At 34.0% G+C, this 21201-nt stretch overlaps 2 protein-coding genes across 2 annotated transcripts; one reads left to right on the forward strand and one right to left on the reverse strand.

Annotated features, from left to right (window-relative positions):
* Positions 1–1470: 1470 nt before the first annotated feature.
* LOC106718268 (myrosinase 1) lies at positions 1471–13268 on the reverse strand. Its single transcript, XM_045684592.1, has 11 exons — positions 13231–13268; positions 9024–9130; positions 8448–8595; positions 6646–6812; positions 6107–6367; positions 5719–5807; positions 5101–5248; positions 4058–4224; positions 3324–3476; positions 2015–2106; positions 1471–1612 (listed from the first exon to the last, which is right to left on the reverse strand). The coding sequence occupies exons 1-11, from the start codon at positions 13257–13259 to the stop codon at positions 1471–1473; spliced, it is 1503 nt and encodes a 500-aa protein (XP_045540548.1). The 5' UTR covers positions 13260–13268.
* Positions 13269–17368: 4100 nt separating this feature from the next.
* LOC106718277 (protein SYS1 homolog) lies at positions 17369–20799 on the forward strand. Its single transcript, XM_014512327.2, has 3 exons — positions 17369–17745; positions 18633–18754; positions 19865–20799. Exons 1-3 carry the CDS (start codon positions 17566–17568, stop codon positions 20052–20054), a joined length of 492 nt encoding a protein of 163 aa, XP_014367813.2. The 5' UTR covers positions 17369–17565; the 3' UTR covers positions 20055–20799.
* The last annotated feature ends 402 nt before the right edge of the window (positions 20800–21201 follow it).

Consider the following 21201-nt stretch of genomic DNA (forward strand, 5'->3'; position numbering starts at 1 on the left):
GTCTCTCCGGACACCTGTATACTAACATCATGTTAACTAATTGAATTTAGTTTTTTTTATATCTGTGAATACGTTTTTTTAATAATAAATTAGTCTTTTGTATCATAAATTCTCATAGTAATTATTACATCTAAAGAAATAAAGCTTTTATATTCGCAAACATAAAAAAGTGGTCCTTTTAGTTATTGTAACAAATCATTCGGTTTTTTTGTGAGAAAAAAATTATTGTGTTCATTTTTTCAACCACAGTTAGGGTTGCCAACATTCTACAAAAGTAAACCCAAACTGTAGAAGCGATAAAAGACGACCAGTTACGTGTCTACTCTAGACTCCTTACAGCCGGAGCCGAAGCTCCTGAACGAAGCTTAGTTACTCATAAAGAGGTTTAGACTAAGCGCCATCTGCGCCCGGTCACCTCAAGCCCGGTGAAACTGTGAATGCCTGTTCAAGGTAAACAGTGACTGGTCAATCACAAAAACAAAATTTAGACTCCTTGCTAGATGATGAAAAAAAACTGTCTAAGAGTGACAGGTACTTAATAACTGATACAATATATAGAGGTAGATACTGAACAAGTTATAAATCGTGGTATTTTGGACATGTTTACTGTTTTTTATCGTATTTGATTGACGGTAGCGGTTGTTACTTGTGTTAGAAACTCGAACTAATAATAGAGATAAAATTGTATTATATCACTAAATATACCACATATGTACAATAAAAAATATTACATACTAGCTGTTGCCCGCGACTCTGTTCGCGCGGAATTAAAAAACTTGAGAGGTGTCAAGGGACACCCGGATGGAACGAAGTTCCTTTCGATTAATTAGTGAAGGAATTGTAATAATTTTTTTTTAATTTTATTTTTAAGTCGCGACACCACACTGTTCAATGCGAAATAGAAATGAAAATATCTGGCTTGCTTTCTATAAGAGAGAGAGAGACAGACAGAGAAACATGCGACGCCGCACAGCTTACAATAGCTTACTATAGCAAAAAGTGTCGTGACAACTTTTCGTAAGAATTTTTTCCGTCTAGCCCCCTTTCACAACGCGCGATAAGGAACTTCGTTCCAAAAACATAATAAGTAGCCTATGTGTTCTTCCAGACTATGTTCTATATCTGTTGATTCGAGATCCGTTCTCGAATCAACAGATATAGAATCCGTTCCGATCTTCTAACATCCATCCATCCATCTAAACTTTCGCATTTATAATATTAGTAAGATACAAAATACTCTGTACTTTGTACCTACTTTGTAACTGTAGTCATAGCAACGACTGCAAATTTCACGCAAAAAAGTCAACAATTAACATTTTTTTAAAAGATCTTATATATCTTACTAATATTATAAATGCGAATGTTTAGATGGATGGATGCATGTATGGATATTTCTTACCAATTAAATCCAGAACATCTGAACGGATCTGGATGTAATTTGGAACAGTGATTGTGAAATGAAACTACAATTTAAAGTTCATCTTTCATATATTTATGATATACTTCATGCGAGTGACTGCGTATTACATCTTTGTAATATTTAGCGGACGTTCGTGGAGTCCGCGGTCGCTTGGGGTCCGTGAAGTCCACTTCGTACAGGCCGAATTTTGTACTGAAATGTAAAAGGAGAGATCACTGCAATCGTAATGTTTTATCTTGTCATGTGCCTGCTAACCAAAGAGGTTTAAATGTAATTCTTATTATAGAGCGGACATTACGAGTACTTTTTAATATCTTATGCATAATCACACATAATTAGTACCGCAATCTGTCAAACTATACAACTGAAACTGTACTTTGGTACATCTTTTTGATTATCCCATTTATTTCGTAATGTTTCGTCTACTCATTTATGAACAGGTTAAATGTTTGGTTCTAATTGCAGTACTGCACTATCTACTGCACTACCTCGCTGTTGTGAGCTCATGTGAAATTGCATTGTTTTCAACACATCTCTTGAATACTAAGAGAGAGATTAGTACTTTCCTAAATATTTAATACTTTAAATACTTACATATATCCGTCTGTCCACTCAAAGTTATCCATTAACGACCACGCGGTGTATCCGGTCACATTAACACCGTCCTCGTTGATCGCGAGCCATATCTATAGGTAGTTGATAAAAAATAATATTGTATTATATGTTCAATAATCATTGTAAAAAATACGAATGTTAAAAACAAATACGCCTTTTTAAATTCCAAACGAAGCCAAACAATAGCGTTTTTTTTTCGTCTTGGCTTAACAATAGCGTTCGAAGCTATTAAAATGTTCGTTCATTATGCGTACTGTGGGCCTAACATTTATATTTGTGACAATTGGCTTCGTATTGTCCAATATGTCAAAATTAGTTTAGTTTTGGTGTACTTTACGCCCGATATATTCCGACGGGGGTTACAAATTACAATTATTTGTTATATGCCCACAGAAAGGATTGGTGCCGGTTTCTGTTCAGTTATTACGGATACCTTTAACAACAAGTTAAATAAGCAATTAGCTAACGCGTAGCTTTCGATATCAATACTACAGGGTATGTTCCAATATGCACTGCGAGCACTGCACAGTGCTATCACTGTAGAAAAATTCGTTCCGTTATGGACTGCCAGTATACTGTCGCAGTACCCTAGGGAAATATATGACGTCATAAATCGCCGCCATATTCTACTGTGAGCACTGGCGTTTTCGAGGTAAGGTACTCGCAGTACTTTGATCACGTGATCAGTCAAAACCACCCGAGTGCCTGACATCTTATAAACAAAGCTACAGTTTAATCGGAAAATGTTAAAGTTCTGTAATTAGTTTGGATTAATAAATAAAACAATGGAAGAATTGCAAAAATTAACCTTATTAGACTGTATTGATAATGAAAAACATATTCTTTTTTATGAAAAAGTACTTATTTTTATTACATTATAAATTCAATTTATAATTAATATTAATTAAAATATTTTTAATTTGACAGTACTCCAAAACAGTTTTTTTTAATGTACTAGAAAACTTGAATACACTCATTTGAATGTCGCGTCAAAAAATGCGGCTGACAGTATACGAGATTGCGTTCCGTTTTAAATCGTAACAGTATAATTGGCTATAAAGGAACGGCTTCACAGTATACTGAATTGACGTCACACTCTACAGTGGTCGCAGTGCATATCGGAACACACCCACAGTGACACCTTTTTGACATTGACAGAGTGACGTTAGTGGGCTGTTATAATTTAATTTAACTTTTGCCCCCCGGGGTCACAAACTTTATTAGTCTATAATAAATAATCAAAGTTTTTTTTTATTATTTAAAATAGCCTTATTCACTTCTAACATACCTGTTCCAAATGATCTCTATAGTATTTGACTCTGTCGACGTCATTCAGACCGTTCTTTCCTATGGCAAGTCCATTTTCTGTGACGAGAATTTCAATATCGCCGTAATTATCCTTGAGCCATTTCATCATATTCCTAAAACCGGGCGCATTGATCTATAAAAATCATTACATTTTTATTAGAAATTAACAGTTGTCCGCAACTTCGTCCGCGTAAAATAAATAAAAAATAAATATGGCCTATGTCAGCCGGACAGAGTGCTAAGTGTAGCTTCGTATTAGTGAAACTTTTTTTCAAATTGTTTCTGTAGTTTAGCAGCCTATTCAATGCAAACAAACAAATCTTTCCTCTATATATTAGTATAGATATAACTTTATCGACAGTTCAACTAGGAATTAAGTATTAAAAACAATCCAAAGAATACACTACGTGTATAATATAGTATCAGAATTATTATTATTATTATCTTACGTTCCGTAAGTTACTGAGACCAAAATCCCCGATATTGTTATCTCTTTTTTGTCAAAGATAATGACAGGGATGACGATATGTTCTATAAAAAGATTTTGGTCTCGGAAACCAACGGTTAGAAGGCTATGTTTAAATAACGCAATATAAATGTGACTAAAAATCTGTTATGAAAAAATGTTTTGAACACCTGATTTTTTTCAAAAGTTTTACTGGCTTTCCTAAAGACTTTCTTGAAGCGATGATTATTAATTGAATGAAAGCATACCCAGAACCAAAATGAATCCGTTTTCTTCCAAGTGGGATGTGTTTCGAAGGCTGCGTCCAACTCTACCGCTCCGGAACCCAGCGGCCAATATCTTATTACATCCCCGGTCCTGGATTTGCGGACTTGACGAGACGTGTAGTAATTGAAACCGTAGAAATCGTATGTACCTAACAATAATAATCTTACTTCTTACTAATATTATAAATGCAGATGGATGGATGGATGTTTGTTTGAAGGTATCACGGGACTCAACGGATTTTGATAAAATTTTACACATTTGTAGAACACATAGGCAAATTATTAAGTTTTGTTTTAAACATGCGTGGTGGAGTCGCAGGCAAAAGCTAGTTAGCTATAACTAACAAGGAATCGAAATAAAATAAAATACAGATTGTGATATTTTTTTAAACAAAAAAAAAATAGTGTGCTGAATTATCCACAACTTCGTCCTGCGAAGGAAAAAAATTTGAACTAAATATAGGCTGTCACCTTGGAATAGTGTAACTTCGCAACGGTGATAGTAGTTTTCAAATTGATTCAGTAGTTTTAGAGCTTATTCAATGCAAACAAACAGACATACAAACAATCAAATCTTTAATCTTTATAATATTTGGAATGAAAAAAAGAATTTTTACAACAAGCTCCACATTGATTCCACTAGTTAGTTAACTTTTATACGAAAAATAAACTAGTAGTGGCATTGAATGTATTAAGGTTTGAATTTGAATACATGTGTGATTTAAGGTTAATTATGAAGCAGAAAAAAACTGAATGGTTATTTATTGCCTATAACTGTGTAAATTAATTTCTATAATTATAAGGGAACGGTTGATTAACATAAAATTTAGAAGTAAATTTTAACTCGAGCTGTTTCCGGATTGTAATCAACTTGTAACTATGTAGTTAAAAAACCGGATTACTAACGAACGAACATAGATTAATAATATTTGAGTTGACACTTCTGGATTAAATGTATTCTATAGCCTAACGTGCCAACTCAAGTGCGTTAAGATGTCTAATAATAAGAATTATGTCCTAAATACCTTTTATAAGTTCAATTTCTTCTTTAGTGAATGGAGACAGTCTAGACCGCGGGTGACCTTCTTTTTTGCTTTTTTCTGCGATTAGCTTTTCTATCTGTGGTGGCCATCCACCCTCTTTTGTATAGATGGCGTGCGAGTACATTCCCACCTGTAATATATAATATGTATACTTTCAGATGCCCTGTTTTCACTAAAACACATGTACTGAAACATGTTAGCTCTGTCTGACAAAGAGGGTAATGTTTTTCGTTCGTATGTCAGTTTATTGGAACGAAGTTCCTTATCGCGCGTTGTGAAAGGGGGCTAGACGGAAAAAATTCTTACGTAAAGTTGTCACGACACTTTTTGCTATAGACGAATGAGCGCTACTTCACCATGGCAACGACGTGACAATATATAACGAAAATTCATAGAAATAAAATGTACTTCTTGTGACGACTTAAGTTTTTTATTCATAGAATAAACATTGGTTCCTTCACTAATTAATTGAAAGGAACTTCGTTCCATCCGGGTGTCCCTTGACACCTCTCAAGTTTTTTTTTTATGTATGTGGGTTTTTATGTGCCTAAAATTATATTAAATTGTATTTTAAAGAGAAAAGTAGGTTTAAAATCTTACCATGTATTGCCTTACTAACTCTGCCAATTCTTCGTATTCGCTCGAAGCGCCCTCTATCCAGAACAACTGGTTTGTAATCCCGGCTTTGCCTGTCAATGCAAGAGGAATACTAACAAAAAACCATCCAAAAACCTTGTCGAAAGTCTAAATAACTATAGTAATCTCAAAAACTTCAGAACATTCTTATTTATATTTAATTAATAATGACTCAAATGTGTTTGTTATAATTTTTTTTCTAAAAAAAAATCCAAAAAAATGGGACTAATCAGCACGCACTTCCTTTCGATTAAAAAAAAATTACAGTCGAATTGATAACCTCCTTCTTTTTGAAGTCGGCTGAAAATAACCTTAAAATATCATTTAAAAAGTAAAACATATATAAACAAACCATGATATTTAGGCTTGAATTCTTCATCATATATCCTCCAAGCTTTAGCGTGAGCTAACAAAATATTCTTATTACATAAATAACTCGCAAACTCCGGATCTTTTACACCGGGGGCGAAACTTCCAGTATTATAAGCTACGTCACATACAACGATTGGTTCGTTTATCGTCACCCAAGTCTTCACACGATCACCAAATAACTTATACGCAATTCTCGCGTAGTCCGCAAACCAGTCCACTATATAGGGATTCGCCCAGCCACCTATAAGAAATATGTAAAAATAATTAATAAATACTTTTTAAGCAATGCTTTTTGAAGATTGTGTAAATAACATTGATTAGCAGAGGAGAAAGTTGTGTGCACTTGTTTCAGTAGTGTTCGTGAAAAAAAAATAGCAATTATTTGCATAGACAGAATTGCAAATAAAAAAAAGTTGCAAATAAAAAAATAATTCACTTCAAAAGTTACCTACACATTGGTAGTTATTTTATAAAAAGGCACAACGTCAATTATATTTTATTACGTAATATCTAACTCACCCAAATCTTGCAATCTCTGTGGCAAGTCCCAATGGTAGAGCGTGACTACAGGCTGTATGCCTTTCTCTAACAGACCGTTGATAAGATTGTTGTAATAATCTTTGCCATCCTCACTTATTTTTTCACTAGTACCCATTGGCAGAAGTCTTGGCCATGATATCGAAAATCTACAAATAACAAAATCATTGAAAATAATTAAAAACTAAAACTAAGTTGTATTATAAATAACAAAAAGTATATAATGAAACCATACTAAAAATCATTATCTTAAATTTTAATCTAATAAAATTTTAATTAGCACTTGTAAGTATATTACGTTCTTCCTAATTTACTTTAAAACAATCTAATCTCAATAGCATTTTAATTTAATAGCGTAGTACATTGTCTTATTTACCAGACAATGTACAACGCTATTAAATTTAATATTACTTAAGCCCCCAGTGGGATTATTACATTATATTATATACTGTGTTTAATAAAAATTAATCGATAATAAAATATGGAGCGTTATTGTTAAGAAACCTGTCAAAATAAAATAGCAAAGTTGCAGTAGTATATTATGTGTAGATGTTTTTACGGTAGTTCTTACGAAATTATTTTTAACTAAATATTGCATTTTTTGTATTTTTATGGTATTTAATCTTATAAGATAAGTAAATATGATAATTCTAGTAGTAGATAAATAAATTTTAAGTGTTATGGGTCATTGATAACGACTTATGTTTAAGTAATCACCTGATATAGCAATCTGATTAAAACTCCCAAAAAGAGTAATTAACTATCAGAATTTAATCGCAATTTTAGTATGAAACAATAAATAATTTTATAGCCTGGTAACCTAAAATCTGTACCGGACCATAAACAGTAAACGATGATCAAAAATTTAGCCGATTTATAATTAAAACTTGCGCGCGACATTAATAAAAACTTATTAAAGTAGCTATGTATTCTTCCAGACTATGTTCTACATCGTACTAAATTTCATCAAGATCTGTAGAGCCGTTCTGGAGATACCTTCAAACAAACATCCATCCATCTAAACATTCGCATTTATAATATTAGTATGATTAAAAAATCATCCAAATATATATCACATATTGAGATATAAAAAAGTAAATAATAATCTAGACAAGTTTTTGTGTAAGCAAAGATATTATCAAAAAGGAAACATTCAAGGATTTTCATTCGTGCTTCGAAAAAATCGACATGTAATTTAATTTTTATATACGAGTAGTTGCCTTAAGAAATAATAACTTACATACATAATATTTCTTTAACAAAAAATAAAGTTTATTTTTATCGTAAATCTTTGTAATTCGGTGGTTACTTTAATTCATGTACTCCTTACGATACAATTAAATGAATTCAGAACACTTATGAATAAATCATGGGATTAAATAAAAAAAAACCTAAAAAATTTCTTACGTCCTGCAATTTAAATTCAAAGAGACTCAAATATTTTTAATATACATTTTATTCTATTAAATGAATTTGATTGAATCTAGTAAAAAAAGGACAGCTTGCACTGCTGTAGGTGAGTCCTTTTTTCCACTAAGCTAAACGACTGTAATTTCCATCTGTGGGTTCCGACTGCAATGATACATGATGCCGGAGTCCTAATTATAGTTTTATTTCCTTTTTTTATATAATAAAGTGGCAAACGAACAAACGGCCACCTGGATTCGTCGCAATAGCGAGGTGACCGTTGCCCATAGGTCCTTTTCACATTTTTCATAGGACAATCGCGTGTCAGCAGACTCTCGAAAAACTGTTGTAAATAAATCAAATAACTAATGTATCACCTGTAGAAATCCAATCCTAGTTCCGCAGCAATCCTGACATCTTCCTGCCAGTTGTGGTAGGAGTCGCAGGCGATGTCGCCATTGCTGCTGTCAATAATCACGTCAGGATTGTTGTGTATAAATCTATCCCAGATGTTTTCACCTTTATCTGTAATCATTACCGTTCGTACACTCATAAAATATTGTTGTTGCGGAACTTCAACTGTTAAAGATCTTTTAAGATCCGATTTATATTATTTTTTAATATTCACCGCATTCAAGCGTACGTGACCACTCATTTTAAGCATTCTGTCAAATATTTCATACGGTTTACGATCAATATGTCCGATGTTTTCACCGTTTTACCAATTCAGTCATGATTCACTTGTTTTCCTTATTTGTTCACTTAAAAACTCCAAGCAATGTCATTTGAAATTTCAGTCCGTGCACAGACTGAGTCAACTGCTGCTAGCCTACCGCTAAAAGCGATTCATGGGTGTCGGCTCTTAAGATTTTTTTTAAGCCTTATATTAGTTGGTTCGGCGTCATATATATTTAATTAAGTGTTCTTGATAATATAAAGAGCAATTTACTTACCACTTACATTCCAAGCACCTTCTATTTGATAGGAAGAGGTCGCGGCACCCCATTTGAAGCCAGGAGGGAACTTGCGGAGTTCACCGCAAACCACGCTTGCTAGCGCGCTGTAAAAAGTTTTTTCATACTAAAACATTTGACAGAAATTGGTGAAACTGTTGTTCTGAGGACGACAAAGAACGGTTTTTACCCTAAACTTTACAAAGCTAGCGCGTACCATCTTTAAACCACATCATCACTTCATCGGGTGGGATCGTGGTCAAGCGTTAGATTTATCAACTTAAAAAAACTATGAGGTTACAAACCTTCTTAAGGACCTGAAGGATTAATAAATGTTAGGTAAAAGTTTGATTTTGTTTTTGATTGGGCTTGTATTTATCGCTTGTACTTATATGCATTCATAATCGACAGTGTCCATTTCATGTCTGTTTGATTTTTTATAATAGAAGATGGCAAATGAACGGCTGTTACACCGAGGTGATGTCCATGGACAGATTTTGGTGAAAGTGAAACACAATACTATTATGGATGCGTTGCCGGACTGCAGCGATGGTAAGCTTACTCCTTGAAGGACCATATGTCGTACTTGTTTGGAAATACAACCAAGGACAGACCATTCCACAAGTTACAAAAAACCGCAATGTTGTAGAATACCAGCAATCCAACTGGTGTGGATTGGCCGGTGGTCTGTTATATCGTACGCTGATGAAACCTATTCAAAAACAATTTTCTTTCACAAACAATTCCGCGGAACAATCCCCCCTACATTAAAAACTTATCAAGTAAAGATTTACATATTCATTAAAGATATTGTAAATAACAATGACTGGTAAAATCTAATAACAAAAATTGTTATGTAATAATGCTACGATTTAAATTTTTATCATTACTATTAGTATCATTATCAACGTTTTAATCGTTATTATTTACTTCGCTAAATGATCGATAAACCAGTAAATAATTGTATTTTTATGTAATGATAAATTTTTAAATAATGAAATGTTCGGAAACGGTTTTAGCATATGCAAGAAAAAGAGAGAATCTTTTATATCTTATTTAGACTTTTAGGGGATGACTTTAGAAAAACTCCTTATACCGCTGGTCTTGTATTGACTACGTATCAACAGGAACCTCTGCGAAAAATGTCTAATCCCTTATACCCTTGGTAATATCATCATCATCAGCTCACTATACGTCCCCACTGGCTCGGAGTCTACCCTAAGTTAGGGTTGTAGCAAGGACTAGTCCAACACGCTGGCACAGTGCGGGTTGACTTCACACATATCTTTGAATTTCTTCGCAGATATGTGCAGGATGAATGTACATGTGTGAATAGAATGTCGAAAAACACATTGGTACATGGCGGGATTCGAATCCAAGAACCGCAGATTACAAGTCAAGTATTTAACTACTAAGCCATCGGCGCTCCAATATTCCAATTTCGATACAGGAATATAGAAAGAGATAAGAAACAAATTTCTGTGTTGTTATCTTACTAATATTATAAATGCGAAAGTTTAGATGGATGGATGTTTGTTTAAAGGCTCCGGAACGGCTGAACGGATATTAATGAAATTTTTCACAGATGTAGAACATAGTCTGGAAGAACACATAGGCTACTTATTAAGTTTTTTTTTTTAATTCAGCGCGGACGGAGTCGCGGCAGATAGTCATTAATACGTTTACGATATAACTGGAGGTCAAACAGTTATGTGGACCTAGCATGAATGTTCCTGAATTGCTTTCGTATCGACATCGTCAATTATTGAAAAAAAAAAAGTAAAAATTACTATGAGTACTCTTTGTGTGCGTCCATAGTGCGAGCCTAGCGCGGTTGCGACGACGGGCGCGAAGTATCATACATATGAAACGCGCCTTTGCGTCCATATTGTAGTGACTAAGGCGGAGGCCTAGTGCGACGGGACTGAGCGAGACAGCGCGCCTAAGTTTCAAACGCTTCTGTCCGCGCGTTTTGGCCCCACTACGGGCCTAGTCAGCGAGCGACCCAAAGCGCGGGTGGCGGAGGTAACAAACCAATTCAGTCTTGTCGCTCGGCGTATGCGCGTCTGTTTGTTTTGTTGGTCGTAAAATGGCGTTAGATACTGTAATGGCGAATTTTGTAGGGTATAATCTCAATTCTTCATATAAGTTAACAAATTCACCAGTTATTGCTCTTTTTTATTTATTTCGTGCACACCATCTCTAGTGTTCAACACCTCCCATGTCAGAATCGTACTGTCTAGTAAAAATAGCAAATCCTCGTCCATAATAGTTTACAACACCTGATATATATCAAAACGCTACAAGAGCTCGCGCCTTACTGTGGCCACCGCACGCCCCCGCTCGCCGCGCCCGCCTAGGCTCCAGTCACCGCGCTTTCAGTGTGGACGCACACTTTCAGAGTGCCGGCGGGCGCGGGTGCTAGCGCGGGCGCGTGTAAATCAAAATGTATGCAGACGCCATTTGCGTTCACAGTGCTCCCGCGAGCTGCGCGTCTTCATGAGGCGGGCGCGGGCGCGCGTGGCGCGGGAGTTTCTAATGGCTCAGTCCGCCCGTATCGTTCACAGTGATATAGCGTCTGTTAGGCGACTACGCGTGTGGTTCTAAACCATTTTGATTCACCCGCCGAAGCGTCGTCTCGTGTATTCAAAGAATTTATCCGGATACGTCCGTAAATCAGCGTATAATACATAAAATTCTCCAAAATTTTCTCTTCCTTTATTTAAATCGTGTGTGCCAAACTTCATATATTGAAATTTCCATTTCAAGTATGAATTTTCCATTAATAAAAACAAATCTTCATCCATGTCTTCTAAATACGTAGCAAAGTTTGAGAACGACCTATCACATGTGCAATGACACTCGTAGCTCGATCGCCACTGTGAATACGCAGACGCCAAGACCCGAGCGCCCGCGCCCGCCACCGCACCCGCTAGTGCAGTCTGAATAGTACCTGAGACTTTTGGTGTACTTTCCTCCCTATAGGGGGCGCTGCACAAATTATATAATAATACAAACTTTGTCGATAACGATACGATAGTCACAAATATTAACAGGACAGGACACATATTTTGGCAGTCAATAGGTTTTGAAACTCAAGTAAAGAAGTAAAACTAAAATTATTAATTTACAGCACGATAAAATTCTATTTATTTCAATCTTACGATGCAATTTGAATCATACAATTTTGTCAAATGCACAATGTTCATTTTTTAAATTAACTTTGTAATTTTTTTTATTTCCGTTGTTCGTTGAATATTGCTTCGTAGATACACCCAATCACGCTGCCCTACAAACTACCCTATCTTAGATATTTAAGGGTTAAATATTTATCTACCCGACTAGCTGACACCCGCGACTACGACCGCGTGGAATTAAAAAAAAATTGATAAGTATCTTATGTGTTCTTTCATACTATGTTCTACATTTATGTTAAATACTAGATTTTACCCGCGACTCCGTCCGCGCGGAATAAAAAAATAGAAAACAGGGTAAAAATTATCCTATGTCCGTTTCCTGGTTCTAAGCTGCCCACCAATTTTCAGTCAAATCGATTCAGCCGTTCTTGAGTTATAAATAGTGTAACTAACACGACTTTCTTTTATATATATAGATACTAGGTTTTACCCGCGACTCTGTCCGCGCGGAATAAAAAAATGCACACAAAATAAAAAAGTTCCTATGTCCGTCTCCTAGTTCTAAGCTACCTCCCCATAAATTTTCAGCTAAATCAGTTCGACCGATCTTGAGTTATAAATAGTGTAACTAACACGACTTTCTTTTATATATATAGATTTCATCAAGATCCGTTGTGACGTTCTTGAGTTACCTTCAAATAAACATCCATTTATTCATCTAAACATTCGTATTTATAATATTAATAAGGAGTAAGGATTGGTTTTGTACTTTTTAATTATTTTTATTTTTTATATTTAATATTCGCAAGTAGTAAAAAGATTACTAGTAAAAAGATTCAAAAATTTAAAAAAAACTTTGCGAGCTCGAAATCGTATCATTTAATATTGGAAGATACAAAAAAGGAACACTAAAAAAAAATTACAAAAATTCAATAATTATAGTAGTAAAATTTTGACAAATTACTAAAAAATCCAAAAGCACAAATATTTAGAACAGAGAAATTAAAAAAAAATATGTGGTTATAACTTAAGAAACTTTTTATCACCATCGAGTTTCTATGCACACTTACCAAAAGACGACCGCGCTCAACGCTACCATCTTGTACACTAATTTATATACACTTATCACATAATACACCAATCTATACCAACATGAGTCTCTACCAGATATTCAAATATCACATGTATTTTTACAGGACATAAGGTCTACTTTTCCTTGGCTAGTTTTTCGCCTAATCAAAATTAACAGTAGCGCTATCTGTTGATGAATAGGCAGTCAAATGCACATATCTACATAATTAGTTTAACGAAAGTAATTAATAAATAGATTATAAAAGCTGATAGATGTCCTAAAATAATATATATGGTGATACAAATATATTATGGGATCTGAAATACATATATTATTTAGATAGAGACTTCAAAAAAATCGATAATAATCATTTCTATATGTGGCTTGTATATCTTACTAATATTATAAATGCGAATGTTGAACACATAGGCAACTTATTACGTTTTTTTAATTCCGCGCGGACGGAGTCGAGAGCGACAGCTAGTATATGATATATGATACACATAATATGTATTATATTTTATAGCACTGTTTAAGAACAGAGCTTATTACAATTTTAGCATATGTTCTATGACATACCATTACAGAGACACGACTCAGTGTATTAATAACTTTGAACCGGTGGTTTATCCGTATTCGTACCAACAAACATGAGAGCGAAGTCAAGTTAAAAGTTCCTAGTACGAATATTTGCGACACGCGCCTTCGTAAATTCATCGACAAAATTTGTGTGAGATTTGTTAGTGTACTGTACGGCAGGTCGGGGCGCTGCACAAATGTTGGCGATGACGTTACGAAAACGTTATCGCATATATCACATACAATTCTGGCTAGGCCCACAGACGCCCATGACGTTCCAAACAGCCCTGAGCTAGAAATCATTGCAAACCGCACATTCTAGATAGGAGACTCGACCAACCATGAGCTAGAAATTGCGCTCTATAAATGAAAGAACTGATGGGATAAATTAATATATCATCAATTTTGTTTAATGGCACCTGTCATAAATAAAACATTCTGATTTACTACAATCAAATTGTTTTACTCTCTCTATCTGCGCAGACACCCACCACTCTTTCTTCCTAGTTTCAAAAAGTTTAGTTCATGATGTTCCAGTCTTTATATTTTTTAATTACTAACAATTCAAGTTTTTCTACAACGTTATCCGCAAGTTATATGGAACGCGCGAAGAACCATAGATTCCTTGGCCGAAAATATAACGATAGACGTCTTCCCGGACATCCTGTAGAATTCTTATTATCAAATGCTCATTGTATTGTAATGTATTTTATTTCGTTATTAAGAGTTTAAACAGAGAATATAAAATTATACGTTTAAATTAAAAATGTCTGTTTTTTTTCTACAGTATAAAAAGAATTAACTTGCTAGACCATGTTAATTAAAAAACTCTTAATTATTTTCCGCGTTTTTTGCATTTATTATGTAGTATAGTAAGCTCGTTGTATTCTGTTTTCGCTGTATACAGTACAATATGATTCAGTCAGGACCAATCAGTAACTATTGGATTAATTTTTTCGCCGGAGATTTAAGGAATATCGTAGCATAAAAACAACGGCTGTTATTTATTTGATATAGTCACCAACAAATCGTGAATGCCGCTCTTTTGTTATTTGCGTAGGCAAATTGTAAGGACTGGGCAAATTGCATATCTACCGAATTCATTCATAAAATTATTTATTACATTTCGTTGGGTTACATTTAATCGCAAATGAAGTGTTGAAAAATTGCCTAAATATAATGTCATTTTGTTTTCTCGTCATCAATTCTCTAGTGACCCGAGTCATTAACAGTTATCGGCACAGGTGGGCACAGTTAATCGAAAAGTTAACTTCGTTAATCGTTAATTAAAAAATTAACTTCGTTAATCGTTAAACCGTTAAATTCTCGAAAATTTAACGCAAGTTAAAGTTAATCGTTAACAGTTAACCATGCCAAAATTATACATACTAATTTCACACTTATGTGGCGACACTTTTTGAAATTGTAATTTGACTATACATTTATAGAATGTACACATTAGTATTAGAGACAAGTATGAATGCATTATAGTATATTTCATTACGGGTACGGAAAGCCTGTCATTGCAAAGAGTTCCGACAGTTGATTGACAGTTGGAACAAGTTGAATTACAGTTTCGCACGTGTACTAAACAACTATTTTTGATACAGTTGCGAAAAAATGAAGCAATTTAATAGAATAATAAAAACACAATAAACTCAACTAACTAAAATGTTTTATAACAACTAAAAGAATACAAACAGAGTTTTTTTTTGTTTTCTTCACCCATTCTGGGTAGGCAAAGGGAACTATGCCCAAACAACCAAGTCTTCAGTAGATTATTTTTATTGATATGAAATGAAAATGAAATTTAATGAGATGAAATGAAATGAAACCTAACCTAATTTATTGAATAAAATCATTAATAATCATTAGGAGCTTATTTTTAGAAATATTTGCATGAATCTTCAATGAGTTTTTTTTGTAAAAACTACGTGGTTGGTTTTTCTTTTTTTTTTGTTTTTTTTGACAGTTGGGAAAGAGAACGCACGAGTTTGGAAAAGCTTAAGAAAAAGCACGAATAAAAATGTGTTTTAATACAGTTGCTCAAAAAGTGGCGTATTGCAGGGACGAAGAGCGTTCGGAATGTGGGCTATTACAAACTCGTGCTTTTATATACTCGTAATGAAATATACTATTTCGAACCTTCTTTTGATTTTGTCCTGTTGGTCACGTCTTTCCCGGACGCTCTGATGCATCACACTTGCACGCGAACTTCACATATATCAATTATCAACTCGTTCGTTCACCATTCGAGTCGCCGACAGTCGCCCAACATAGCTGAACTTACGAGCGTGGCGTGGCGCGTAATTTAAACAAAATGACAGCACGTCTCCAAGTTTCTAATTTAACGATTAACGGACTTTTATTAACGGAAGTTGAGTTTAACGGAAGTTAACAAAAGCGTTAACACTTTTTGAAGTTAACTTAAAAGTTAATCCGTTAAGCAAAATGTTAACTTCGTTAATTAACGATTAACGGATTAACGAGTTAATGCCCAGCTCTGGTTATCGGTTTAGCAAATTTAAAAGTTCGTTCATGATTTACTGTAGGCATATCTTACCAAATAAATGACGATCGTTATTTGCTTGTTATTTGTCAATGAAATCATATGTCTGTATATGGATCTGTAATTTCTAAATAGTGTTTGAAGAATGGAACATAACTTTGTTGGTTAGTTGTTGGTATTAATACTAACAATATAATAAATTAATTAAATAATTAATTTATACGGGCATTGTGGCAATCGATGGGGGAGGTCTACGTACAGCAATGGACGAACTCAGGCTGATTATGATGAAGATTAATACTATACTATAAGAAAGACGAAGTCCAAAACACATAGGTTTTTCCCAAACGTATCTAGAAAAAACAGCACGAGTTTTATGCTAATTGCCTTTTAATGCTGTGAGTATTTTATGTGAACACGACGACATTACTTTGTCACAATTTAAAAACGTTATTTCCAAAGTACCTAATATTGAACAAATACAGTATGGAGAAACAGTATTATTTGTATTAAACAAATTGTAAATGTACCTATTACTTTTTTTAAGAGGCAGATAACAATGAAGACATGATTACAAGGAAAAGGTATCATATCACTTATGATTATGTATGGTTTACATTATGCCAATATAATAGTACTGGTAAAATATAACCTCCAACTGGCGCCAGTGATCCAAAACGGTCCATGCCAGGTCAGCTCTACTGTTCCACTGTATTCGCATAACCAATCATTACTAAAAAGAGCTAAGGTATAACGTTCGATTCTTTAAACTAAGACTTTTTATTTAATATCATTTCATCCCATTAGATACAAGCATAACCCAGCCGGTTAATTGTTCTATAGCGGATCTAAGACGGATGTTTTTGGATTTGGTTATTCTAAAATTTTGATTCAAAACCTCCCGATTAAAACTTTCCAAGGTTAAAATCTGGAAAAAAAAAATGTCATTATTCTTAATTTTAACGGTTGACTAAAAACCAAGTATCTAAGGCAGAAACATCATTCCAAAAACTATTTTTGTGATTTGACATATCTATGTGTCATCTAAATGTCATAAACATGTCATCGAATTCGAACAAAACGAAATACGTGAAATTTATTTAATTTCATCATTACAATAAATTTACCATATGTGCAATTTCTCCACAAGATAATAAGAAGTTATTAAAATCCCAACTTCAAGAATGTATTAAATATAAATTGCGCAGATAGATACAAAGAGGAAATCGGCAGTGCACAATCACAATGTCCAAAATAAAGAAATTATCAGGCTCTTTCCGCTATACGCAATGGGACCCGTGTCTGATCGTGTCTCAAATAGTGGCAATGCAGTTCCTTCTGTACCTTACTTTGTGCCTTTTGATCGCAGTGATGCAAGATTTGACGGGATCTACACGGACATTAGATCACATATTTCAATATCATGTCAGTAAATAATTAATTACTATTCTATTTGTCGTAAGAACTTTCAGATCAGATAGGCTTTAGATGTTAAAAAAGATTTAATAGCTTCTCCCAAGATTATACATTGAGACCTTTTTCAGTTTATCCCCTGTCCATTTAAGATAGGCAAATGTTTTCAACATATTGTTGTCAATGTCAAAGACAATGTCAATGGGGTCTCTTAACATCAGATGACATGCTTTTTTGTATGCCATATTGTATAAACGAGTATATCTAGATGACGTCGAACGCAATCTTAAAAATATCGGCATTAAGAGCTGGACGCAAACAGCACAAAGTAGACCAGTGTGGAGGAATTTACTTGACCAGGCCCACCCGCGGCTGTAGCGCCTCAGATGATGATGATGATATTGTATAAAGAAATTACTCATCTTTTGTTGAATTTTAATAGATACATCTAACTATCGTTGTCCCACTTATGTAAGGTCGGATAACCAGGTTTACATCCTCCATATTGATATTTCTTCTGTTATTTGAGTCATCACTCCATTCTTGATTATGTCACCATCCATGTAATCCAAAACCTATACCTAGACCCATCTCTACCGGCTTAACCCTCTACACTCATAACTCATACCTAAGTTCTCCTTATGCTATACATAATTTATAAATCATCATCACCTCCCTGACTTTTCCCATTCACATGGGGTTGGCTACAAGGTTTTAAACCTAAAAGTTTTGGTTTAAGTTTTATGGCTGTCCGTTCGCTTGCAACCAACCCTACTTGGGAGGGTTTCATAATTTATTCATATTAAGAAAATAATTCCTACTAGACCAATGAGATATCCTAAGTTTGTGTATATTTATTGTGTTATTAAAAGTTTTTTTTACATTTTTCAATGTTTTAGGAGATACATGTGAGAGATTTAGAGGGCCGTTCGGTGATAATTGCTTTTGGAATCAATGCAGTAATTGGTGCATTTCTTCTTTGGAATGTTGTTGGCAGAACTAAACTGTGCCTTGACTTTAGGTAAGTGTTTTAAACTGCTATTAATTTAAATTTTAGTATACTGATAGGTCCTATGTATAGCCAATGTAACAATTTGATGGTTTAACTTTTTGGTATTAAAAGATACCTCTTAGTTTAATTAATAACATGAACTAGACCAAATACTCATTTACAGGTGTAAATTTTATTTTTTGCTGAAGTAAAGAGGCCTATTCGGCCTATTTTCCTATATGGTTGAAACTTAAAGGAGCCTCTCCTGAAAAGTTATCAATTTGCAAATTGGCCCTTATATGTAGAAGCCATCATTATGTACTGTATATATAATCTATATATATATATATATATATATATATATATATATATATATATATATAAAAGAAAGTCGTGTTAGTTACACTATTTATAACTCAAGATCGGTCAAACTGATTTAGCTGAAAATTGATGGGGAGGTAGCTTAGAACTAGGAGACGGACATAGGAACTTTTTTATCTTGTGTGGTCTGGTGAAGTCGTGGGTAAAAGCTAGTGTTATGTAAGAAATAGGGTTTAAAAGATATGACAATCAGCTCCCAGTTCTATGTGGGGTCTAACTTGATCTACCATTTGTCAATTTCTTCATCATTCCCGTCTTAATAATGTAACCTTTTGCATAACCTATCCAATGACAAAAGTATTTTTTTATAATAAATTGTTCTAAAATTACTAATTATAATACAGTACAATCTCACTAATCCGGCACTATTAAAAACCGGAGGGTGCCGGATTATTCGAATGTTAAAAATAAAATAAAGCATTTCATAGAGAGAATAAATGTATGTAATGTATTATAGAACAATTGAATTAACATGTAGGCACATATGTAATTAACTAGTTTTGAAATAATCACAGGCACCCTCCGCCCACGCCTCCCTTTCCCCTCTATACCTATGCGCTTTGGTCGCACAGGTATAGAGGGGAAAGGGAGGCGTGGGCGGAAGGTGCCGGATTATTGGACGTGCCGATCTATCGAAGTGCCGGATTAGTGAGATTGTACTGTATTATAAAATCTGTATTGTACAAATATAATAATGGTTTTCAATCAAAAATGATAATCTAGTGTTAATAATATGTATAAGGATTAATATCTTTCCAGTTGCACATTCCATGGTTTACATTTGCTTGCGTGTTGGATATACAATGGGACATTTCCGACTACATTCTCATGGTGGACTTTGAATATAGCGTGTGCAGCTGTCACATGTGTGATGGGTGAATTCCTATGTATACGGTCAGAATTGCAAGCAATACCGCTTGCAGGAATAGGCTCGAAAGTGGATTTATGAAAATTGGCTATAAATTGATATAAAGTGATGTGACTTGTAAAGGATTGGTTGGAGTTCAGTGTTGATGTTTTTATAGAGAAGTGATTTAAAGTTTGTTTATTAACACATTTGATTTGGATTTCGAATTCACTTGGATATATAATATAGGTGCAAATTATTGGCATTGAATATGTTAACATAATTCAGCATTATCTATGTCAGGGATGGCAAACCATTGTGAACTGTGAAAAAATGTGAAGTAGGTATATTATGAGATGCGAACACGAATTTATGCTACGAAATGTTTAGAAAGTCATAATTAATTGATGGTATATCTAGAAACGTCATTAAAAATTTAATTAGGAAAATGGCATGTTGATATTTAAAGGTTTGCTACCCCTGCCTTATGTGGTGTGAATCTTGACCATCTTGTTGGCTCAGTTATAATAAAGGGTGTTCAATTGTAATGTAAAAAGTTTATCCATAAATGGAAATTGGAATGGTATACTTGTGACCAAAATTACTGATGCACTATCAGAGATGACTTGAATTTATTGCATGCATTCATTCATAATAACTTATATAAAAATATATATCCCTAAGATATAATTTGTAACACCAATAAGTATAGTGCAGGGTTAAATAATTTTACTTTCATGGTTAAAATGTATGTGGTATGACCTACTTAAAATGTCTCGAACTACAATCTTACAAATACATAAAATGGGAATCATTAGATGGATGGATGTTTTCTTAACGGTATCCGGAACGACTCAACGGATCTTGGTTAAATTTGGCACAGATGTAGAACATAGTCTGGAAGAATATATAGTTTTTTTTAATTCCGCGCGAACGGAGTCGCGGGCAAAAGCTAGTATTAGTATAATGAGAAGTCTAAAAAAAACATGTTATATAGTTTGTTTTTGATAAGGAAACATCTTGCTATTTCTAGAAAAATCTAGTTACAAGGTAATTAAATGCCTAAAACCATTGCTAGATTAAATTGCAAAATTACAATATTAAAAAGTCAGACCAAATTATAATCATTAAGTGTACACCAGATGTATGGGGAAAAAGTTAATTCAAGCAATTAATGTCTTAAGCCATCCATTGAGTTGTTTAACAAGATTTTTATATTCTAATGTTACATAAAAAGCAATATGTAACA

The sequence above is a fragment of the Papilio machaon genome, chromosome 26, assembly GCF_912999745.1.
Source record: "Papilio machaon chromosome 26, ilPapMach1.1, whole genome shotgun sequence".
Lineage (NCBI taxonomy): Eukaryota > Metazoa > Arthropoda > Insecta > Lepidoptera > Papilionidae > Papilio > Papilio machaon.

Excerpts from the sequence above, each read along its gene's own strand:
- LOC106718268 (XM_045684592.1), bottom strand. The coding sequence starts at position 13,259 with ATGGTAGCGTTGAGCGCGGTCGTCTTTTG. Across the intron at positions 9,131-13,230 it reads TTGAGCGCGGTCGTCTTTTG|CGCGCTAGCAAGCGTGGTTT; the intron begins GTAAGTGTGCAT and ends AACTTTTTACAG. Across the intron at positions 3,477-4,057 it reads CGGATTCATTTTGGTTCTGG|ATCAATGCGCCCGGTTTTAG; the intron begins GTATGCTTTCAT and ends TGATTTTTATAG.
- LOC106718277 (XM_014512327.2), top strand. The coding sequence starts at position 17,566 with ATGTCCAAAATAAAGAAATTATCAGGCTCTTTCCGCTATACGCAATGG. Across the intron at positions 17,746-18,632 it reads ATCACATATTTCAATATCAT|GAGATACATGTGAGAGATTT; the intron begins GTCAGTAAATAA and ends TCAATGTTTTAG. Across the intron at positions 18,755-19,864 it reads AAACTGTGCCTTGACTTTAG|TTGCACATTCCATGGTTTAC; the intron begins GTAAGTGTTTTA and ends ATATCTTTCCAG.